The sequence below is a fragment of the Ailuropoda melanoleuca genome, chromosome 14 (assembly GCF_002007445.2).
Source record: "Ailuropoda melanoleuca isolate Jingjing chromosome 14, ASM200744v2, whole genome shotgun sequence".
NCBI classification, from domain to species: domain Eukaryota; kingdom Metazoa; phylum Chordata; class Mammalia; order Carnivora; family Ursidae; genus Ailuropoda; species Ailuropoda melanoleuca.
The window spans coordinates 7636686-7662859 of record NC_048231.1 but is presented as its reverse complement, the minus strand read 5'-3'; the positions used below and the strand labels follow the sequence as shown (position 1 = coordinate 7662859).

Below are 26174 nucleotides of genomic sequence, written 5' to 3'. Positions count from 1 at the left end.
TCTGCATTTATTAGGGAAACCTCAGTTTCTCTCCAAACCTTACTAGAATCTCTTACACATTTCTGATGTGAAACATCTCTGTCAACCAACACCTTTTGCATACAGTTTAAAAGAACAAAAGGACTGGATTAAAACCAAACATTTTATTCAAACCAGCAACAACAAGAAAAGCACAGTGTGCTATTTTATACTATACTTCCTTCTAGCCACTGTAATTCACAGTCCAACTATAATATTTTGAAATCTTTTTATATTTATTCTCCTTCAGACAGCTTTGTCTAGAACACTGATCTCTGAAACTAAATAACCATTTTCTTTCATCATTTTTACTGAATGAATTATAAACTGTCAATGTGACAACTGCAAAAACAAACATCTTCATAGTGAAATAAAAGTCTGCCTAAAAGAAATACGAGAAATAGTCAAAAAAGTTGTTTTCTAAACAGCTACTAGATTATGTATCATCTATAAATCAGGTAACACTGAAATTGATGATTATAGCCATATTTCTTGTTATTATTATCTTCAATTACAGGAAGTGCTTAGAGCTATTATCAGCTCCATAATACCAGGATAAAAAAATAAAGGATATTACATAAAAAATGTTTAATCCAGCTCCTAAACTCAAATATTCATACATTTTAAAATACTTAATGCAAATTCACTTTGTTTCAATGGCATTTATTTATGGAAAATAATTAAAACACAAAGTTTAAACTTTTTCAAATGAGTTATTTAAGATTCTAGTATTTTTATTGTGTGACACCTTTCTCAAAGAATGATCTATATTTCCCTAAAGACCTTTCTGGGTAGTGATAATTATTAAAATCCCTCTATTTTAAATAAAGCTCAGGATGGGGAATTATAATTCCTATACCTAAAAGCATCAACCAGCTAAAAAAATATATAATTTAGTCATGAGAACCAAATTATAAGGAATAAAGCCAACTTTATGCTCCAATTCAACCCAGTATATTATTTAACTATTTTGTCTGCAAAAACGTACAGATCTATCAAATGAGATCACCTATCCCAATCGAGTTTCTTTATAGTTTTGATTCTAGGCCCACAGAGCTTAAGTAGTTTTCTCAAGGTAAAGAGTTACTCTAAAGAATATATGGGCTTTTTAATTCTAATCCACTGTGCTTAAACATCTGACATAAAATAATTCTTTCTATTAGAAACAAAGGAAACAAGTATTCTGAATTCTATGAAAAGTATATAAGGCCATGTTCTTTTTTAGATTACTAACTACCTACCATTAGCTAAAACTAGATTATCAACTACCATTAGCTAAAATTACTATTTATTGATGAACTACTAATACAAAGGACGTCTTCTCAATAAGCTTTTAAATCTTTTGTTAAAACTTAACAATACTGCAAAATAGAGATAATTATTGCCATTTTATAAGTGAAAAACCTAAAGATCAGAAAGCTTGTAAATCGTTTTTAAGATCATTTAGTAAGTAGTATACTTGAGATCCAAATTCAAATCTGAGAAACTCACACTCTTCATCTCACCAGACTGTTCCTTTCTAAACATATCAAATCTCTTATCCGTAAGTCCCATTTCAACTCTAAATATAAGCTGCTTTGAGGAGGCAGACCAATGAAAACATGGAATAGCTGAACACAAGAGTAAAAGCATAAAGCAAGAAGAAATCAAAAGTATATAAAGATTTATAGTAAAGTAAGCACGAACATAAGAATAATATCAATAATTGGACTTTGACTTACTTTCAGAGCATGTCAACACTCACATGCAATATGCATAACAATTTAGAGATTAAGAGAAACAAGAGCTAAAAATGAGTACATCCTGATTCCCACAAACTTTTGGTCAGCAAACTTTGTATAAAGGGCCAGATAGGAAATTATTCAGGCTTTGTGGCTCCATATAGCCGCTGTTGCATGTTTTCCTTGGAATTTATTTCTTCTCCAACCATTTAAAAATGTAAAACCATTCTTTGTTTGGGAGCCATTAAAAAAAAAAAAACAAACCCAAGAACCAAAAAACAAAGAAACAAGGGAGGGCTGGATCTGTCCCATCACCCATAGTTTGCCATTTAAAGCCAAGCACACATTAAATGCAAGCACACACAAACCCCCCCCCCCCGGGAATCCAACCATCTTCAGCAAGTGAGCTATTATTATAAGGATCCCTGGCAAAAAGGTAACCAAATTTAATTCACACTTGAATAATCTTTGATTATTCATATGAAAGCTATACTTACTTGTTTGTGTTCAACTGTTGACTAATTCTGATTATAGTTTTATCTATATTTTGAAAATTCAATTAAAAAGTATTCACCAAAAATACCTGATTCTAAATGAACAGTGATAACTTGCCATTACATGAACAAAAGTATAAACCATCCACAGGGAACTTTCTACATTTACACCTATAAAGCCAATGTCCACGTTTGAAAGATTACATATGTGTACATATAATTACAGGGAAAACACAACACTATATAAAAAACAAAGGCAAGTTCAGAAAATCCCTGAGTATAGTAATGTAAACTAAGTTTTATCACCTTACTCTTGCCATATTCACTCACTCCCAGCTGAAAAGAAGGAAGAAAGTGCCCCACTTAGAAATTAAGCAACACACTCCTAAATAACCTGTGGGTGAAAGAAAAAAATAACAATAGAAATTTGAAAAAATATTTTAAAATTTTTAATTATTTTAATTACAATTAAAATGGGACATTGTCAAAACTTGTGGGGTGCAACTTAAAACTCTGCTTAGAGAGAAATTTAAAGTTTACCAGGCATATATTAGAAAAGAGGCAAGGTTTAAAATCAATGATATAAAATTCTTTCTGAAAAAGCTTTAAAAATCACAGCAAACACACACACACACAACAGAGACTACAAGAAATTATCTTACTAAGAATACAAATCAATAAAATAGAAACAGACATATGACTAGAGAAAAACAAAACAAAAAAACAACCAGACTAGTTCTTTGAGAAGGTAAATGAAATTGATAAACTCTCAGCAACATAAAAGGAGAAAACACAAATAATCAGTATCAGGAATGAAAAAGGGGACATTACTACAGGTATTACAGGTATGGAGAAGAAAATTAGAAAGGCATTATGAACAACTTTATGCTTATACAGTTGACAATGTTGATACAATGGACACATTCCTTGAAAAACACACCTCACCAAAACTGATATAAGAAAAAACAGAAAATCTGAATGGGCCAATTCCTTTTTTTGTGTGTATGTTCAGCTAGCCACTGTATAGTACATCATTAGTTTTTGATGTAGTGTTCAACGATTCGTTAGTTACATATAACACCCAGTGCTTATCACAGCACGTGAGAATGGGCCAATTTCTATTAAAAGGATCAAATCCAGAATTTAAAACCTTCCCACATGTCCCCTTTCACTCCCCAACTCAAACCCTGCACCCTCCCCAAAAGACTCTAGACCCAAATGGCTTCACTGGTAGAATTCTAACAAAGATTTAAGATAGAGTACCAATTTTATACAAACCCTTCTAGAGAACAGAATTGGCCTGTATAACCTTGTTCCAAAACACAAAAGACATCATAAGAAGGCAAAATTACAGGTAAACGTGTCTTGTTAACATCAAAAAAAAAAAAAAAATCCCAAAATAAAATACTGACAAACTTAATCTAGCAACATATAAAAAAGTTAGTAAAAATTTCAGGGAGATAGCATCTGTTTATCAGACTGGGAAGTCTAAGAATCTTGACTACAAATCTCACTAAGATATTCTCACATAGAGAAGCAGTATTGTCCCTAAGGAAAAATTAGATATTCTTAATAGCATAAGGAAAAACGGATGCAGGGTTGCAAAAATAAAAGCCACATATATAAGGGAAGGTCATAGGTAGATGGCAGGTGCTCTATACATTCCAATCCATTCACATGCTCTAGGAATATAAGCACACTCTTTACATGAGAGATGAGCAGTTACAGAGAAGAGAGCCTAGAGCTAATTTTCCAATCAACCAATAGGAAGAAAGGCATCCCCTGCTTTCTAAAACCAGCTTCTCAAACAGAAGTAGTAAAATATGACCTGTGAAACATTACATCAGTTTCCTTTCTACCCATGTCAGTGTTCCATGCTTCTGTTGCCTCAGTCAAATTTTTCCACCAGAAGAGTCATGCTTTGGCTCTAATCCATCTGGGAAAATTACTACATAGCTCAGAAAAACAGATAATCCATAAATTAATTATACATTCTTTGTGGTTTGTAAATTTACAGTTTACAGCAAGCATCTAAATTCCAGAAGAAATTTCTTTGGTTTCCCTGGACCAAAACCCTTATTAATTAGTCACAACGTCACACTTGAATTTTTTTAAGTTGTACTCTCAAAAATAAATGGACCTAGAACAAAAAAGGATTTAAGTTAAAAGGAACACTGACAATTAAGTACTCTTTAGATTTTACAAGTTTTATCCAGTTCTGACATCTGTCCCACTTAAGGTTCACCACTCAAGGGATTTCTGAACAAGTTTCAATAATTTTCTAGGTATCTTCCGCTAAATGTCAGCCCTGACTGAGAGGCAAAGTGGCAGATTCAAATTCCAAGAAGCAAAGATTCTGTGAACTGACAATAACTTCACATTATTAAAGGTTGAGATAAAACAAACATGAGGCATGGGAAGGCTGTAGGGTGGCAGGCTGAGAAAGTGATTATCTCTAAGTTTTTAAAAGAAAGTTTACCACATGTTTACCTAATATGCTGGCAATTAGCAAGTAAGAAAGAGATGTCTGGGAAACACCAAATAAGAACATACAGAAAACATGGGAAAATAAGCAGATGTACCTTAGCTCCTGAGACAACAAATTCAACCATTAATTAATCTCGGTCAGCATCACCTCATGTCTAGATTAATACTGTTTCCTTGTTAATTTCATTCCAGTGAGGCGCATGCCCCAAATCCATCTGAAAAATCTAAATCTTACTCAACAATTTTCAATGTGTCATTCCTCTACTATAAACCCAACGAGTGAGCTCCCTATTACAAAGTCTAAACTAAACTTCAGCTGTCAGGACCACAATGATTTGACCTAATCGATTACTTCTGGAGATGAGAATGGTGGGTTAAATATGGCTATAAATTCTCTGCAGTTCCTCCCTCTATTCCCTGAATATGAAGTGCCCCTTTCACTTGCAAACACTAAGAGAATGTGACAGAAGTGGCACTGTATGACTTTTGATACTTGGCCTCAAAAGGACTTGCAGTTTCTGCTCTTGCCCTCTTGGAACACTACTACACATAAGAAACCTGGGCTATTGTGCTGGAGAAGCCACATGGAAGGGAACCAAATGATGGTCCCAGCTAACCATCAAACATGCGAGTGAGGTTATCTGGACTGCTTTACCACAATGCAGCAGCTACAGGAGTGACCCCAAACTAGAAAAACAACCCAGTTGAGGACAATGCAAATTAAATAATCAAGAAAAAATAAAATTTTGTTTTAAGCCACAGTTTTTACTTTACCATATATGCATATATATTTAAAATTTTATATCTAAACCCAATTTTTAAAAAGAATGCAATAACAAGAAAACAAATTTTAATAAGAAAACTCAGTTTTTTAAAATAGGTAACAGGGGCACCTGGGTGGCTCAGTTGGTTAAGCATCTGCCTTCAGCTCAGATTGTGATACTGGGGTCCTGAAATCGAGCCCCAAATTGGGCTCCCTGCTCCACAGAGAGTTGGTTTCTCCTTCTCCCTCTGCCCCCCCCCCACTCATGCTCATGCTCTCTCTCTCTCACTCTCTCTCAAATAAATAAAAAATAAAATAATAAAATAAAATAAAATAGATAGCAAATATGAACAGATGCCTCACTAAAGAATGGCAAATAAGCACATGAAAAAAAATGTCCATCATTAATAATTATGGAAATGCAAATTGAAACTACAGTTAGATAATACTACATATCTGTTAAAACAGCTAAAATAAAAATAACTTACAGTAGCAAATACAAGCAAAAGTGAGAGCAACTGGAACTCTCAAGCTTTGCTGGTGGGAATACAAAATGATATAAGAACACTGGAAAACATTTGGGCAACTTCTTAAAAAATTAAACATACACTAAAATGACCCAGCAATCCCAGTCTTAGATATTTACACAAGAGAAATAAACACTTATGTTCACACAAATACCTACAGAGCAAATGCTGTAACAGCTTTGTTCATAACTGCCAAAAACAGAAACAACCCTAACATCCTTTAACTGGTCAATGCGTTAAAAAAAAAAAAAAAAAAGACAGCAACACTGTGATATGTCCATACTATGGAATACTACTCAGTATTAAAAAGGAATTAAAATAATAGGAAAAAGAAAAAAAAAACTACCAATTCACACAATAGCATTAATAAATCTCAAGTACATTATAAATGAAAAAAGCCAGACTCAAAAGCTTATATACCACATTATTCTATTTATATGACATTTTAGAACAGAATAAAATACAGGACAGAAAACAGATCAGTACCAGGGACAGAAGATAAGGTTAGAATCTGACTACAAAAGAGCACAACAGAATTCTGGTGGGAGGTAGAATTCTTCTGTAATTTGACTGTGGTGGTAGTTACATGACTGTAAGCATTTGCCAAAATTCGTAGACCTATATGCTGAAAAAAGTGAATTTTACTGTATAGAAGTAATTCATCAATAAGTCAGAATTAAACAGAATCAGACTGACACTAGACACACATACACAGAACAAACATTTGCATCCCTCAGAATAATGATTATTTTTCTGAATGTGTAGTACAATCAACAAAATGAGCAAATTCTAGCTGGAGGATTGGTTAACTGTTTTTAAAACTATTGTCCTCTTAAATACTGTAATTTCAAGCTTCTTTCCAAATCCAATCCATATGCCTCATCCCAAAGAAATGACCTAGTTTTACAGACATACGAATTACTCCTTTTTAGTCTGGCTTATGAACACATTTTCTTTTGAGAAAAAGACATAGCAAATTGGGTACAAAATGTTACAATGAGAGGGAAAAATCACAAATACCAGTAGCACCTCTGCTACTCTCCCTTTTATGCCAGGGGCTCTAAAATGCAATCCCTCTGGCTGAAACACAAATGGCCCTACCCGTAAAGTTGATGGAAGGGCCTGAGGAGGTTTTCTTCCCTAATGAGGGAAAAGAATTACTTATTTATTTTCCTAAAATTATCTATCTATATATAAAAATGGACTCAGTCTGTTTTCAGATTGTATTTACAGTATTACAGCATGACAGTCTCAGCTCTTACAAGTTCCCTCTACATTTGAATGTAGTAGTTGAGAATTTAATTTCAATACAAAAGAATACAAAGTGACTTAAGAGACACAAAGATTATGCTGCAGAGGAAACAACTACTATTAGAGGCAAGCTTTCTTTCATACAATAAAAACAAGACACTTCGCAGTCAGAAATAAGCCAAATGAAGTATCAGTATTGAAGCTGGAATGAGGAGAGAAATAATCAGTTATTTATGAGCCTAAATTGTTAAGAAGCAAAATCTTTTCCAAGGAGCAATAATCCCAGGATGTAGAACAAGATTTTACTATAACCAAAGCATACTCCAAAATCAACTAGCGCAGCAGCTACTCTTGGTGATCTCCTACATGACACTTTCAGTTGAGATTTCTGAAGCATTGACTTCTCTCTGGTTTCTCCTTTTCACAGAGGCAATACACCTCATCAGAGTCCAGGCTTTTGAGTCATACTGCCAGGATGCAAAGTGAGCTCTACCACTTGTGAAAATATAACCTCAGGAAATATTAAATTCCTTAATATTCCTTTGATTCCTTGTCTATAAAATGATTATGGAAAAAATATCAGCATCGCATAAGGAAACTTACGAAGTTCAATGAGATAATCCACACAAAGCCCTTGGCACAGTACCTTGCACATGATAAACTCTCCATCAATAATAGCTATTATTATTAACCTCTAAATTACCAATCTTTGAGTCTTGTTATAAATCATTGAGTGAGACTCTACTGAAAGATCACTTTCTCCATGATACTCCCAGGCTCCCACCCAAAAGGAAATAAAATGATATATAATTCAAGGAGTTATCTGTCCACTTTCTAATCCCTGGTTACTTTATGTTTTACCGCATGGTATTACTACAAATGACATGGATAATTTTTCATTCACTGTCTAAAATTCTTAAAACCCAGGGTTGTCTTCTATAGAACATAAAAGGGCCAAAAATAATATTATGGTGAAGAAAAAAGTTGAGAGAAAGAAGTAAGTTCTAAAGAAAGAGCACATGGGCAGCAGTGGCAGGGAGGTGAGGGAATGGAAGAACCAGAGAAGTCTTCTCTCAAGCCTCGAAAGCATGTGACACTGCCAACTGTATTCTTCCTTCACAGAATGCTCCTCAGCTTCCCCAATCTAGCACTCTTCCTCTCTCCTTCCCCATCTACTCTGAAGGCTCAAAGCACAACAGGAGGTTTGCATGTTGCACTCCTCAATTTATTTGTTTCTCAAAAAGAAATGAACTCTGTGCTCTTTTTCTCTATACTACTTCCCTTAGGGTCAATTACCACCTTCTAGAGTAATGACAACTCTTTATCTCAAATCTTCAAATTCTAGCTTGAGAAACAGCAATCACTAAATAGATAATCACCTTCATATATGAAGCAGAGGAATTGGAATTTAGCAATTATTTGTTCCCTGAAAATACAAGATTTTATTTTTCCAAACAGCTGATGCCTTCTAACATATATGTCACATTTTTTAATAGACTAGAAGTAGCAACAGTAACAATTCCCTAGATTCCAGATCCAGTTGTTTTGTTTAGCAATGAATTTTCGTTTCTTCATTTTTAGTTATAGACTAACTCAGCCTCTCAATTATTATGACTTTGTTATTGTCCATATAATAAAAATTTTAATATGCACTAATTTAAATCATACAAAGTTTGTACTTAATGTATCAAAATTATCAAAATGTTGAAGATAACTATAAATGAAATATAAAAACAAATTAAATGACATAGTTTTTCTATATTAAAATTCATATGCAAAATAAGATTTGACAGTCTGAAAAAATTCTCTATTTTAAATATATAGAGGTATCATTGGTATAAGAAGTATCTTACTAAAATATTTAAATTTTTGCAAAAATAGCAGTTTAAATAAATCATTAAGTATTTTTCAATAGATGAATGAAGACCTGCAACTAAAAACAAAGTACAATACTTCATCATTCTTCCTTCAATTTTTTAGAACCTACCGGAGAGATTCAGCCATTCGCCTCAAGTCTTCATTTTGCTGTTTTAAGCGTTCAAGCTTTGCCAGAATCTTGGACAGTTCTCGGCTAGAGTGATCAGGGTGGTCATTATCTCGTACCAAGTGACCCCCTATATAAAATAGCAAGGTCCCCCAGGCAAAAAGAATGAGCATAATCCAACGCCAGGAACCAGTCCATGGCCGCATTTTCAGATTTTCAACTCACTCCCCTGGCTTCCTGGAGCTCAAAGAATTGAAAACATCGTAACTCTGTTTCTAGCTAGTGCAAAAGTAGTTGCCTTCTGTTGTTTCAACACATGATGCGTCAGACAAATTGGTGTCTCTGGTAGTCCTGTAGTGAATCTTTCAAAGAGATCCTCTTGGTGGTATGAGTAGGAAGATTTATTGTCCTGTACTTCATGGACTCTACATGCTGTGGAAAGAGTAAGAAATGTATTTAAATTATTTAGGATATGCAAAATAGCATATGCTGAGGTTCATGGAGTTAAAGGAAACACATTGGTGTTGACTGGAAAAGGGCTGGCAAATAATCTAACAGCCTAATAATACATAAAAAGCAAAAGCTTTTACATCTGCATATTAAATCACCCATGTATACCAGGGCCCTACCAGATAAATTAATTAGCTCTAAGCTTGAAACTCCTCTAAGGGCCATCATCACTTCTCCTTCTTACATCATTGTGCAATAGATAATACATGGAGATCAAAAAGACCTTTGAATAAGCAATCAAAACCAAACAAAATATATTCAACTACGTATTTGGCCCAGTGTTTCCATTATCTCAAGCAGAAATGTGTTCTCATTCGTATAAGATCTCGACTCCATCTTTCTCCATCTCACTGCTCAACTGCCATTACACTACTTAACTCTGTAGGTGAAAGGCAAATTGTCACTGATAAATTCTAAAAGTGACATGCATATTAGCTAAGCAAAGGTTATCGCAGCCATTAAGCAGCGGTAACCACTCTAAATATCACAAATAAAGGTTATCATATAGATTAGATTATCCTTTCCTTGAGTTTATTAAAAAATGCCAGTAACTGCAACGTAAGTCTAAACCAGTTATATATTAGTCACTGTGCATCTTAAGTTACACATGCACATGCTTTCTCAGGCTTGGCTGTGGGTTTCATTTGTTACTTCATCATCAGGCTTAGATTTCCTTTAGAAATAAAACAGTTTTTTCTCCAAAGAAAAAAATTGTAGGCAAAGATATAACTTAAACACCATTTGCTAATTCCAGAGCTATATAAGAGAAGTTGTATCTCCAGGCACAGAGTTCCTTTTTTTAAAAAAAGAAAAGAAATAGTTTCTATATTGAAGACTGAATGTGATGGGCACTTAAGCATTAATTAAGCAGTTATTAAAGACTAGACAGAAAAGTTGGAGAAAAGGCCTCAAAAATTAGCGCAGAGCAGCTATTTTCCTATTTTTGAACCTTAAATCTCAGCTGTTTTTAAGTGGCCAAGTATTCAAAGTAAAGCAAATCTCTTCAAACAAGTGTTCTACTTCGTTCCTATTCCTACACTATTTTCTTCATTGTTACTGGCTTACACTAGTTAAAACACACAATGAAAAGAATTGTACTCACTGAGAACTGTTTGAAAACCAACTAAAAAAGTAGTAATCCAAAAGAAAACTTGGCATTTTGTCTGTTTTAGTAACTATGCTTAAGCCCACTGAGAACATTCTTGTTAGCGACACCACTGTTCATTCTTGTCTCTCTCAAAATCCTTTCCCAGGACCCTGTTCCTCAAATCTCAGGTACCCTCATCTATCCACCAAAACATAAGAATAATTAAGGACTATTCAACCTTTCAGGTCAAAGATTAGTCATAAAATGTCTACTCTTCATATGTGGAAAAAAACGCAGATATTCAGGACTTCCTGGTTAAAAAGCAAATTAAAAAAAATGAATCCACCCTGATGGTCAAAGGGATGGATTTAATTCAGTAAGCCAACAAAAGAAGCTTAACTATCAACATTTGAGTTAATAATACTTTTTGTAACAACATATGCAACACTAAATTGCTGTTATAACATATGTCAACCTATAATGTAGTCTAGTTAATTCCAAGCTATACCAATAAAATATTAAATTTTTTTAAAAGATTTTATTTATTTATTTAATTTGAGAGAGAGAAAGAGCACGTGCACGTGCACACACACAGTGGGAGGAGGAGGGAGAGGGAGAGAATCCCAAGCAGACTCCATGCTGAGCACAGACCCACGCAAGGCTTGATCTCAGGACCCTAAGATCATGACCTAAGCCGAAACCAAGAGCCAGACACTCAACTGATTATGCCACCCAGGTGCCCAAAGTTTTTAAATTTTTTAATCTTTCCCTTCATAGCAAAAGTTAACTTAGATAAGTCTGATAAACAAAAGATAGCTTTCTAAACAAGAGTCATTTAAATAATAAAAAGATGTGCTGTAACATTTTATTACAATTACAACAAAAATTATAATACTCAAAGTCAGCAGAAGTATAATATAACTCAAATAGAAACAGAAGTCTACAGAAACATAAATTTTGTTATACAAAATACCCTAAATTCTTATAAACTACCATAAAAAATTAAATATTAAATGCCAAAATATTAAGTTACTACATATTACATGAGTTGTAAAATACATTAAAAATTATTGTAGGAGCAAAACATGGTCATTTTCTTAATTAATAGCATCAGCCTATTGTTTGAACCATGTCTGTCAAAATGTAAACTCCATGATTTTTATCCATTTTGTTCACTGATGTATCCCAAGTACTTAGAGCAGTGCTTGGCACTTAGTAGGGACTAATAACATTTTTGAATAAATAAGTGAATGAATAAATGAAGGTGTCATACATGACATATGCTAGTGTGACATATGACATAATTCATGCACATCAGCTTCAACTGCATTTTATGCCCCACTTAAGAAAGCAAATCTGAATGTTGAAAGTAACACAGTACTATTATTATAAGGAAAATGGTTTAAAAACAAAGTCATCCATAAGCTTTAGGATTTACTATTGTCAACATATACCTTACAAGACACCCTCAAAAATTAAATAACTGGTCTAAATTAAATAAATCAAAATAAACTGGTCTAAAAGACCATAACATCAACTTAAGGTACCTTTCCAACATGAGAAAATAATTTCTCTTTACTTCATCTTATTTTCCTCATCTAAAAGATTTATTACGTAAAGACAACGGGATGACTGAAGAAAGTATGTACAGATCTTGATATGAAAGCCACTCAATTTACGTGCGAAAGAATTTATTAGTGAAAATATTTCAAATTTATTAGTAAAAATATTTCAACATTAACTACATGAACTAATCTCTAACTAAATTTATATAGTAATATTTGTTGAGATTTCTTCTAGGAGTGGGTCATTTTCTTTTTAAGTATTCATAAATTCATTCCTGTTTGAGATTCACATACCACCTTTCATCTGCAAAATATATCTATATATGTATATGTATATCTATATCTATATCTATATATCTATATATATGTGTATATATATAGACATATTTTTTGCGGAATATTAAATGGATTGAAATATGTCAGGCTTCCTTACACAAATTTATTTAACGTGTGATACCACTTTTTTTTTTTTAAGGTAGTAGGTATTTAAATCACTTTTCTTTTTTTGGTATTTACAGAGATTCTTTGGGTTATATGGCTTAATGTCTCTGAAACAAGAAAAAAATGTAATTTTTCAAAGTAATTTCTTGAATCTGAAAGCTAAAGTATATAATCAGTAAAACTGAGAGCTTTAATAAAGTTACTGTGGAGCTTACATGATGTTAATATATAATGTACTTACTATAATGCTTGGCACATAAGAGGTGCTCAATAAAAGGTAATAGTATTTTAATGCTGATAAGATATGGAGATTAAAAATATGGGTAGTAGAATAGGCAAAGCCTGGACTAGAATCTTCATTCTGTTACATCATAGCAAGGTAACCTTACTGAAGTTCAATTTCTTTATCTGTAAAATGGATATTTTTATTCCTCTCCCACGGAATACTAGAAGAAGCTTAGATAAAATAGTCTATGGGAAGCAGTTGACATATCACTAGCAAATTGTTATTATGCTACATATATTAATGCTGTTGTTATTTTACAGACCCATTTATAATATTTTGTATAATTTATATAACATATTATTATAGGCAGTTTCTAAAATGGCTGCCAATGATCCCTGTGTCCTGGACTCATGCCCTGTGTAATCTCCTCCTCCTGAGTGTGTGCTGGACCTAGTGACTTGCTTCTTAAATAGATTACAGCAAAAGTGGTATGATTTCACTTCTGAGATAAGGTTACAAAAGACTGATACTTTTATCTTGCTCACATTCTCTCTTCTTGTTACCCTGATGCTGCCATATGAAAAGGTCCATGTGGAATGGAACCGAATCTGCCAACAACCATGTGAGTAAGCTTGGAAATGGATTCTGCACCAGTCAAGCCTCGATGTGACTGAAACTTGGTCCACATTTTGATTTCAGGCTTTTGAAAGACCAGAGCCAGAAGACCTAGCTAAGCCATGCCCAGATTCTGAACCAACAGATAATAATTGTTTTAAATCACTTAGTCTTAGGGTGATTTGTTATGTAACAATAGATAATTAGTATACATGCCTACTTCCTACTGGGGCTGAGTGCCTGGTCTTCAATTCATGTGTTATTCTTTCTGTCCCCACCAAGTTGTACGAAGTCTAAGGCACAGAGCAGGCATTCAAGATGCCAGACAGAATTTAATCTTAATCACATTTTCCTATACATCCTGCTAACACATCTTATAAATTCTATAAAAACTAAACTCAATTTAGAGCAAATAAGCAATTCAATAAATAAAATTGTAATTATTAGTTTAATGCTATATTGGAAGTCTAAAGGCATTTTTATTAATGTTTGCTAACCAGAGTTCTACTTTTAACCATGAGAAAATAACTAGTACTAGACTTTCCCTTACACATAAGCAAATAGAAAACTTAAATATTTAGAAACCTGTTTTCAGAGATTGGGCAATAGCCAGACAAGGTTGTGATGCCTGAGATAAGGTTAACAATCAAAGGTAAGTCCTATAATCACTCCAGCTTTCTGGCTAAAATTTACCAAACACCCACACAAAAGTGGAGAACTCAGGCAAAGCACAGCTATCTTTGAAGTGAAAAGTTAGAGACTTAAAGTTTAAGAAGTTTAAGGGGGAGAGAAAATAACAGGTCAGTATATTGAAGAGGAGGGAGCTGCCCAGAGAAAAGGATCCAAAAAATGTATATAGGATACTAAGTTCTGCATCCATAAGACTTCATGAGTCTGGCAAAGAACAATTATCAAGAAAAGAAAATTTAAATACTAGGTAACTGAAAAATGAGTATCTCTCAGAGACTGTATAAAGGGGAAAACCTGAGAGTTCCAACCAAAAACAATGAAAATGCCACAGAGAAAACCTGGTGCATTCAGTAGAAAGCCAAAAATAAAACATTTCAGAAGTTAGGCTGGTGTGTGTGTGTGTGTGTGTATATATATATACACATATACATATATACACAATGGAATATTACGCAGCCATCAAAATTTGAAATCTTGCCGTTTGCAATGACATGGATGGAACTAGAGGGTATTATGCTAAGAGAAATAAGTCAATCAGAGAAAGACAATTATCATATATTCTCACCGATATGTGGAATTTAAGAAACAAGGCAGAGGATCATAGGGGAAGAGAGGAAAAAATGAAACAAGAAGAAACCGGAGAGGGAGACAAACCATAAGAGATTCTTAATCTTAGGAAACAAACTGAGGGCTGCTGGAGGGGAGGGGGATGGGGGATTGGGTGGCTGGGTGATGGACACTGGGCAAGGTATGTGTTGTGGTGAGTGCTGTGTGTTGCGTAAGACTGATGGATCACAGACCTGTACCCCTGAAACAAATAATACATTATATGTTAATAATTTTAAAAATAAAATAAAAAATAAATTAAAAAAAAAAGAAGTTATGGTTAAGTAAGCCCTAGAGCAGGGATCAGAAAATTTTCTCTAAGGAGCAGGATAATAAACATCATAAGCTATATGAGACACATACAGTCTCTATCACATATTTTTTGTTTTTATTTTTATTTCTTTACAGCCCCTTAAGAATGTAAAACCCATTCTAAGCTCAAAAGCTATACAAAAAGCAGGCTATGGACCACATTTACCTCAGTGAGCCAGAGTTTAATGACTCTAGCCATAGAATTAAGAAGAGGCTAACAAAAGCTATAACAAAACTTAAAAACAAGCTACAAAAGGATCAAGGTGATCTAAAAATAAATTAAATGCCTATCAAAACAAAACTCAACATTCTTTCAAGAAAGACAACAAAATAAACTTCACACTCTCCAGCAACTAATCAAAAATTACAAAGAACACTAAGAGAGATTACCTTGTGATGCAGCCATCCAAAGACATGGTAAAGGCTAAGAATGGACTAGAATACTGAGCAATCTTAGCACTCCAGGCCCCACACTAAGAATGAGGTAACAGCATTCCACTACTCCAAGAATTTTAAGTCTCTGACTCAGTGAAGGTAACAACTGCAAAAACAACGACGACAACAAAACAAAACCAACTCAATCACTGACTGGAATGACTCAATCCCCATCCATACATAAACACCCTCAGAAAGAAAAATACCCATTTCTGGGCATAAATACTGTTGACCTCAGTCTTTACTGCTCTGTACTTATAATGTCTGGCATGTAACAAAAAATCTAGAGACACATAAAAAAAGCAAGATATAACAAACCATTTTCAAGAGATAAAGCAAACACCAGAACCAGACCCATAAATGAACCCCATGTTAGAACTATCAGACAGAAAATTCAGAATAATTATAATATATTAAAAAATCTAAGATAAGTATGGGCAACACACATGAACAGATGGAGGATTTAGCAGATAAAATACCAAATTAACAAAAATATCAGAGGACCTTCAACAGGCTTATCAGAAAACTGGATAAAAGTTAAGATTAATCAGCAAACAGGACAAGAGGTTGTTAGATATTATCCAAAATAAAATTCAAAGAGGAAAAAAAGAATGGAAAGAAAAAGAAGGAATTCAAAATCTGTGGGAGCATTGATTATCAAATGATCTAACACATATGTAACTGGAGTCACAGAAAGAGAGAAGAGAAAATGAGGCAGAAAATATATTTTCTAAAATCAATGAATGATAAACCACAAATCCAAGAACTGCAGAGAACTTCTAGAAGGATACATTTAAAATGTAGGCAAAGCTGCTGAAAACAAAAACAGAAAACCTTACAGGTACCTGGGGCGGGGGGAAGAATCACATACAGATAAACAAAAGTAAGAACACATTTCTTATCAGAAACCATGTTAGCCAGAAGACAATGGAGCAACAACTTTAAAATACTGGGGGGGGGGGTGCAGGGAATGGGAGTGGGGAGAGTGTCAACTTATAACCAGTGAAAATATCTTTCAAAAATAGTTGTTTCCAGGGGGAAGAAAAAGGCTGAAAAATACTCTGTGCCGGCAAAACTGCACTACAAAAAAAAAGTTAAATGAAGTCCTTCAAGCACAAGTATGATACCACACAGAAATTTGGATCTACACAAAGAAATAAACAGCACCAGAAATGGTAAAATATAAAGAAAATAAAGACATACTTTCCCTTAACTTAATAATGTCTAACTCAAAAATAGCAATAATATATCACTAGGTTTATAAATCTATAGAATATATGATGACAAAACACAAAAAGAGAGGAGGAAATGGAAGTACACTGTAGTAAAGTTCTCACTGCACATTAGACTGATAACTTTAAAATGTATACTGTAAGCCTTAGAGCTGCACTGTCTTCTTCAATAGTCACTAGCCACATGCAACTACTTAAACTAGAATTAGCATTAAAAATTTATCCTGTCACAGCAGCCACATTTCAAATGTTCAACAGCCACTTGTGCCTATGAATGGTGCAGGTACAGGACATTTCCATCATCTCATTAAGTATCAGTCAACATTTCCCCAGAGCAACAAATAATTTAGAAAATAAGTATAAAAAATCCAATAGTGGAGATAAAATAGGACAAAAATGAAATCGTGATTCAAAATACAAAACAGAAAGGATGAACATAAGATACCTGATACAGATGAATGCTCTGGGATTTCTGATCGAATTTAGTATCTTGAGAAGATAGGGGAAAGTTTTACAGCTACAACAGAGAAGGGAGCACATTTGAGAGATGGCATGAGTAAAGGTCTTTGTCCATTACAATGGTCATTTTGACACATACTCCCCTGTGCCACCAATAAGTAGTTTACCTTCTAAATAAGTTACTTCACTCAGTGTAGCCATTCATACATAATGCTCTATTTATTTTAAAATATATAGCAATCTAATCATCATTTGTAATGGAAACCATGTGGAACAAATTTATCATGTACTTTACTTAATTCTATAAAGCATCATGATTCACTCATTCATTCAAAAAATACTTAATAAGTCCCTATCATATAAAAGACACTGTCCTGGCACTGGAGTTGTAGCAGTGAATGAGACGAATGAGAAACTCTGCCCTCAAGAGGTAATATTATAGTGGATTCTAATTGCAAAGGGAAGTAATTCCACAGAAACAACCTCAAAAAAGCCTCTTCTTGCAGCTACTAACATACTGAGTGATACAGTGAGAAACTGAATATAAACTATATCAACTAATTAATTTCTTAAAAACAGAACTAGTTTAATCATTCTGTGAAAAACAACAAGTGCAGTATCATTTATAACACTGTCAGATTGACTGTTCTTATATCTAACAATAAGAAAATGACCAACAGTGACTTCCTTTAGCATCTGTGTGCAAATGATGTTTCCAAAAATCATATTCAAGTGGCTTCACTTTAATGCTAAGGGCAAAAGATGAGTATATATCAATATTCTATAGAACTACCTAAGAGAACAAAGACTTGATCTGCTATGAACCATGTTCATAAGAGGGTAGTCTTCTAAACTCAAAAATAATTCAGCATTTATTTAACTAATACAAGTATGTATACACTTATATACTATGCAAAGGGAAATATGGCATCATACATCAAGTATTTCTGTAAAAACGTGCCCTTTGATAAGAAATTACATTAGCAGGAATTTATGCTAAGATGTGTTTTAACATATGAACAAAATGCATTTTACAAGGCTACTCAAACTGTGTTTTTACCATGATGTCAAAAAGGAGGAAAATGTGACTCAGAACCAAGAAGAAAATCAGTCAATTTAAAACAAACCCCTAAGACAGCGATGATGAAGGCAGACAAGGAAACTAAAACAATTACTAAAAATATATATTAAGATTTAAATTAAAAAACCAATATACTGAGAAAAGAGATAAAAACTACAACAAAAATGCAACTTCCATAAGAAAAATCTGAATGTTTTTAAAATTCTCTGGAAAAGATTAAAGAGCAGATTAGATACTATAGAGGAAAAGTTCAATGGACTTGAAAAAAGAATAATAAAAAAAACCCTCATCACAAGAAGAAGAAAATTTGTAACTATATATAGCTTTCCCTGTAGCTGTATCACCATATAGTAACCGTCATCATGAACTGAAAATTTGTTGAGGTGATAGAACTCAAATAAAAGTCATCCATCATCATTAACAAGAAAGCAATTTACATCATTAGCTTCAGGGCCAGTAGCATTTCCCCATTTTGACATTCAACTTGAAAAAGGACTTCTCAGAACAAAACCTGTCATCAAACTTAAAGTAATATATACCAAAAATAAGCTTAGTCTTAGGTATATGCAGAATTTCCAACATATTTTAAAATACAAATAAAACCACAATTTTGAGGGGGAAAAGAGTCATGGAAAAAAATACATACATGGTAAAAATAATTTCAGGGGGCCTCTTAGAAAAGAGTACAAGCTAGTGGACAATGGAACAACATCTTTTAAAGCTGCTAAAATTTAAAACAAAATGGCAAAACTACACTTTGCTATCCAGTGAAAATATTTTCAAAAATGAAAGCAGTTTTTCTGTGAACTTAAGTTTTCACTTAATTTGGGTAAATACCTAGAAGTGGGACTGTTGTGTCATAAGGAAAATGTATGTTTATTAAAGAAAAGGCCACACTGTACTCCAAAGTGGCTTTTCATTCTGAGTTAGCACCAGAATGAATGAGAATTCCTGTTATTCCACAATCTCTCCAGCATTTGATAGTTAATATTTTAAACAATTAAATAGTTGTAGAGTGGTATCTCAATGTAGTTTCAATTTGCATTCAGTTTCCCTAAAAACAAATGACATTAAGCAAGTGATTATCTTTTCTTGTGCTTATTTGCCATCCATATATCTTCTTTGGTAACGTGTCTACTGTAATCTTTTGCCATTTTTATATTAGATTATTTGTTTATTGTTGAGATTTAAGGGTTCTTTACATATCCCAGATACAAATCTTTTATCAGATAAGTGATTTTTCAAGTATTTTCTCCGAATCTGTGACTTACTTTTCATTCTCTTAACAGTGTCTTGCACACAGGAACATTTAAAAAATTTTGATGAAATATGATTTATTCTTTTTTTTCATAATTGTGGTTTTGGCACTACATCTAAAAATTCAATCCCAAATCCAAGGTCACATATATCTTCTATGTTTTTTTTTCTTTTCTTTCTTTTTTTTTAAAAAAGATTTTATTTACTTATTTGACAGAGACAGCCAGCGAGAAAGGGAACACAAGCAGGGGGAGTGGGAGAGGAAGAAGCTGGCTCCTAGTGCAGAAGCCTGATGTGGTGCTCAATCCCAGAATGCCAGGATCACGCCCTGAGCCGAAGGCAGACGCTTAACGACTGTGCCACACAGGCGCCCCTCTCCTATGTTTTCTTAAAGAAGTTTTAGTTTTAGGATTCAAAGTTAAAACTACACTTACCTAAGATGCCACTCCCAGGTATCAACCCAAGAGAAATGAAACCTTATGTTCTCACAAAAACTGATACTTAAATATTTATAGCAGCTTTTCATATAATGGGCAAAAACTGGAAAAAAGTTGAGATGGCCTTTAACAGGTGAATGAATTTAACTCTAATATGTCAAAAACAATGGAGTACTACTCAGCAATAAAAAGGAACGAGCTACTGACCCACTCAACAAAATGGATTAATCTTTAATATATTTTACTAAGTGAAGGATGCCAGAATCAAAAGCTGCACATTGTATGATTCATTTATTTAACATTATGAAAAGATAGAAAACTAGGAAGAAAAATGGAGCAGTGATAGCCAAGGAAGATGCAAGAAGAGGTGGATTACAAAGGGGCCACAGGGGAAATTTTTACAGTGATGGAACAATTCTAAATGGTACTGAAGAACGGCACATCATCTTTATGGTATTCATCTGCAAATGCATAATTCCATTTTAATAATGAGAAAGATACTAGACAAACCCAAACTGACCTGAATGTACTCTTCAAAACTATCATAAAAAACAACGAGACATAATGACTATATGCAACATGGTATCCTGGATTGGATCTTAGAAGAGAAAGGGACACTGTGGAAAAACTGGTGAAATCCAATATGATCTGTAGTTTAGTTAATAATATTGTGCCACTGTTAATTTATTGGTTTTGACAAATTACCACGACTGTGTAAGATGGGAAACCTGGCAAAGAGTATATGGAAAGTCTCTGTACTTTCTTTGCAAATTTTCTGTAATTCTAAAATTACTCCAAAATAAAAAGTTGGTTTTTTGGGGGGTTTTTTGTTTTGTTTTTTTAAGATAAAGGCAAAACAAGTACATTTTTAAGAAAACAAAAGCTGAAAGAACTTATTGGCAGCACATACCACTACAAGATACATATAACCCCATAAAAGGTTGCTTATTAGGCTGATTGTAGATGGAAAAGTGAATATAAACAATGAATTTAAACAGATATATTAAATGTATGGTAAGTATAAATGAAACCTCATTTTAATTTCTCCTAAAATAAATTTGAATCTTTAAAACTAAAGTAATGACAAAGTATTATGGGACATGTAACAATGTCATAAAGTAAATGACAATAATAATGATGACAGGCATAAAAAGGAAAGATATTATTTTAAAGTTCCTACATTATCCTTCAAGAGGTATGACAGTATTTGAAAGTTTGGTGAAATAGGTAAAAGATTCAAAATGTAAACTCTATCAATGAAATAGAAAACAGTTAAGCAATGGAAAGAAAACACAATGAAACCAAAAACAAGTCCCTTGAATAGACCTATAAAATTGATAATCTTCCAGAAGAACTAATCAAGGGGGAGAAATAAGACATAAATTGCCAATATTAGGAATGAAAGAGGGGGCATCACTACAGATGCTACAAAAAGATAATAAGGGAATATTGTAAACAACTTTGTTCAACAAATACGAAGCCAGACCTGAAACTGGCAAATTTCTTAAAAGAAATAACCAAAGCTCAATCAAGAAGAAATAGACAATCTGAATAACTGTATAGGATCATAACCATTAAAGATGTTGAATCTGTACTTATAAATCTTCCCAAAAAGAAAACTCTAGGCCCATATGGCTTTATGTGTGAATTCTACCAAACATATTTATAGAAGATGGAACAGCAATTTTACATAAATTTTTCTACAAAAGAAAAGAGGAAAAAAAAGTTTGACAGTCTCATAAAAGCTAAATATATATTTGCCATATAACGCAATAATTCCACTCTAAGTATTTACAAGGGAAATGAAAATGTATGTTCATACAAAGACTTGTACAAGAATGTTCACAGCCACTTTACTTATAAGAGCCAAAATTTTGAAAAAACCCAAGTATCTACTAACACATGAATGGATAAAGAAATTGTGACATATTCATATAATAGGATATTATTCAACAGTAAAAAACAACAAACTATTAATATACACAACATGGATGTATATCAATAACAAGCCTGGCTAAAGATACCAGGGATAAAAAAAAATACACATTGATATGAAATTTTAGAACAAAGAAACTAATACAAAGGGCCAGGAAGAAAGCAGGTGACTGACTAAAAAGGGGAATGACAGCTATATGAAGGTATATATTTGAGAAAAATCATCTAACTGTATACTTAATATGGGTACATGTTATTGATGTAAATTATGCTTCAATACTTGAAAAACATTTTAAGAGAAAGTTTAAACTATATCCATTTTGTGAATGTAATTGAGAATGTCAATAATTAAAGGCTGCTAATTCATTAAATGGCTCAGTTATGTGCTTGCATCTGAGGTTTCAATGAAAATTTTTTCAGCAAAATCACTGTACATTCTTTCTTTAAATGAAAAAATTCCAAAGGTAATTATTCTATAGATATAATCAACTTCAATCCAAATGTTAATGTGAAAATTGCATTTTGCCTACATTTCAAAAACAGTTAAGAATCAACTCAAATAACTAATAAAATAATTAACAAACCATAAACTGTGTCCAATCTTCTTAGTAGCCTAACCTTCTCTCAGAACAAAAGAAATAATCACAAATATTCAAATAATGATTCCCTAAATTATAATAAATATATACTAGTTATTATCATAAAATCATAGTTCAGAGAGTTCTCTTTCGAAGAATTTACTTTCTTACCTGGAAAGAGTAAAAATCAAATCATTACTATAGACTACTTCTTGAAGTAATTCACTGTACTGAAATGAAATGAAAAATTCAACAGAAAATCATTTATTCAACAAATTTAATTAATGACTACTACAATGTAGGAGAAGTTATGTGTAACTATTACATTTTAAAGGTATCACGTTGATAAAAGGGAAACATAAATAAAGCTTTTAGAGGAAAGTTAGTTATCAATTATAATGTACAAATATTGGCAGGGGGTAACTGAGTGCCTCATTTGGTTAAGTGTCCGCCCTCAATTTAGGTCATAATTCCAGGGTTCTGGGACTGAGCCCTGAGTCAGGCTCCCTGCTTGGCGGGATTCTGCTTCTCCTTCTCCCTCTGCCTCTACTACCCCATCCACCTCACTCATGTTCTCTCTCACTCTCTTGTGTACTCTCTCTCTCACAAATAAATAAAATCTTGGGGGAAAAAAAAAAAGAAAAAAAAGTACAAATATTTTAAAAGCCCTGTATATACAAAATCCACAATTCTAGATTAACATATACCCAAGACTTTAAATATCTTCCCATTTGATCTAAATTTATTTTTAAATTAAGTACTGTTCCATATAATTTATTTAAACTACTACTTACTGTCCAGCCTTCATATGGAAAAAGGGAAGTTTATAAAATTATGTGTTTATTAATTTAATTATATGTTTATTAAGTAAAAGAGTATCATAAATTAAAATGGCCCTTTAATGCTAGTTGAAATCAACTTTTATTTAAGTAAAAGCACTGATGTAACCAACTAAATGGAAATGTAGAATAAAGGGGAGGATGAAAGCAGAAGGGGGAGGCAAGAACACAGGGAAGGGGAAAGGGGAGGATAGGAGAGGACAGAAAAGGAAATTTTCATATAACCCCTATCAAGACTATAAAATTCAATTTTCATTCATTACTTACAGAGTCATCTATCATACTTTCATACTGCTTATCAGTAAGGTCACCGTATACGCACATATGAATTTAAAATGCTAGACATCCTGAATATATAAGCACAAAATACTCTATTTAAATTCACTGAAACCAGCCAATATCTTAGAAATTAATCTTCCTCATTATGAAGTGCAAACAAATAATCACATTTGTGAGGTTTCTATCAGGAGTATCTTACTCACTTTAATTCAAGATAACACAGCAGGCTGTGTTTACTGATGCAATTAATTTGTACTATTCAAATGGGTCCAGAAATCTGGACTTACCTGTACCTTTGGCCTGAATAGATTAAAACTCCTGAAAAGTAGTAATACTAAAAAATTCAAATAAAATGCATTCACTTACCATTTCATCTGATTATCCAGTATTACAAAATATATACTTGATTGGCAGCATGATAGAGTAGAAACAGCAACCATTTCAAATTAATAGGTGGCTATAACTATATGGTCAGTTTACCCAAATATAAAATGGGAATAACAGTATATCCTCATATAATTGTAAAGATTACATGAAATAATATATGTAATGGTGATTTATAAACTGTAATGCTATTTATAAATATTAGTTACTACTATTTTTCCCTTGGTCATTAGAAAGTAGGTATACTAGCCTTCTGCCAAGTTCTTACCTATCAAGGCACCTTCATTCTTCTGTTCCTTCTACCTGAATTGTAATTCCTTTGGCTCATTCTTATAATTCATATCTCTACTTAAATAAATGCCACCTCTTTTCAGAGATAGTCCCTGATAAACTATATCGATTATGACATGTTAGGATATAAGCTAGAGAAAATCTAACTCAAAATAGCTTTAAAAATAAGGAAATTTTAATTTCTCAGTAGACAAAAAGTTTATTTAATCACTCCAAAAATCTATTTTCATCTTTCTATTCTACTCCCTTGGCATGTCAGCCTCTGTCCTAAGGCTAACATTCTTCATGAACAAGTTGGCTGCCTCAATCCCAGCCACATGTAATTATGGTACATATATTAACAAAGAACAACTGGTTATCTCCTTTAGTCTGTCTCATTTTAAGGAAGAAGAAACTACTGACAGAAGTCTCCCCCAGAAGATCTGCACATCTTATTACCAAAGACTGACTCACCTGTGCCTCACAAAATCAATCACTGACAAGTGGGTTGGGATTACCACTATGGCTTAGACTAATCAGGATTTATCCCTAAGGGTAGGTTCCAAAACAAAACTGGACCCTAAAAGCAAGAAAGAAGAATGGCTACAATACCTTACAAGAATGCTACAACACCTTATCTTTTTTAAAAAGCATTCGCCATCTTCTATTATTCTTTAGCACAACACTTACTGGCTTATTTATATCCAATACTAAAGGTATGTAGTAGTAGAACAAAGACTTAGAACACAGTACCTAAAACAGAGCAAGCCCTTTATTTGTATTTATTGAATGAAAAAACTGAATGCATGAATATTACCCAAGTATGCATATATTTATTTAATAGCTATAATTAAAATCCTAGGCAAAATAAAATTAAAATCAAGCCCTAGAAGAATTAAAACTAAGATTCAAAGTCATTTTCATATGTTTATTCATTTATTTTTATATACAGGAAACGTCAAAACTAGATGCTCAGAAAGAAATCTATCCAAAAATAATTTCAAACCAAAGACTTGCACTCAAGCCAACTCATGATAAGGGGCAGAGTCCAGAAGACAAAATAATGGAAAATAATGAAGCTGAACAAGAGAAATTAGGAAATACGAAAATAAACTTAGAGAACACAGTGACTACATTAAATGCAATAATATTTGTATTATAAGAGTCCCAGAAGAAGAAACAGAGAAGGGGGCTGAAAACTTATTTCAAGAAATAATAGCAGAAAACTTCCCTAATCTGGGGAAGGAAACAGACAGATCCAGGAGGCACAGAGAACTTTCGTCAAAATCAACAAAAGCAGGCCAACACCAAGACATATTATAATTAAACTTGCAAAATATAGTGATAAAGAAAAAATCTTAAAAGCAGCAAGACAGAAGAAGTCCATAACATACAAGGGAAAACCCATAAGGCTAGCTGGAGATTTCTCAACAGAAACCTAACAAGCCAGAAGGGAGTGGCATGATATATATTCAAAGTGCTGAATGGGAAAAATCTACAGCCAAGAATACTCTATCCAGCAAGGTTATCATTAAGAATAGGAGAGGATAAAGAGTTTCCCACACAAACAATAACTAAAGGAGTTCATGACCACTAAACTAGCCCTGCAAGAAATATTAAAGGGGACTCTTAGTGTAAAGGAGAGACCAAAAGTGTCAAAGACAAGAAAGGATCAGAGAAAATCTCCAAAA

General features: G+C 33.2%; 1 protein-coding gene across 11 annotated transcripts in view; it reads right to left on the bottom strand.

Annotated features, from left to right (window-relative positions):
• Nucleotides 1-26174, bottom strand: part of FUT8 (fucosyltransferase 8) — a 296269-nt gene that overhangs the window by 151132 nt on the left and 118963 nt on the right. For 7 of the 11 annotated variants that reach the window (XM_034643013.1, XM_034643009.1, XM_034643014.1 and 4 more), the window contains one exon: nucleotides 9249-9677. The exons of 3 other annotated variants lie outside the window; for them this stretch is intronic. In XM_034643013.1, coding sequence (XP_034498904.1) covers nucleotides 9249-9451 — 203 coding nt within the window. In that variant the 5' untranslated portion in view covers nucleotides 9452-9677. Of the gene's footprint in view, nucleotides 1-9248; nucleotides 9678-15687; nucleotides 15839-26174 lie in introns of all 11 variants that reach the window. One more of the 11 variants, XM_034643012.1, reaches the window with a different exon arrangement.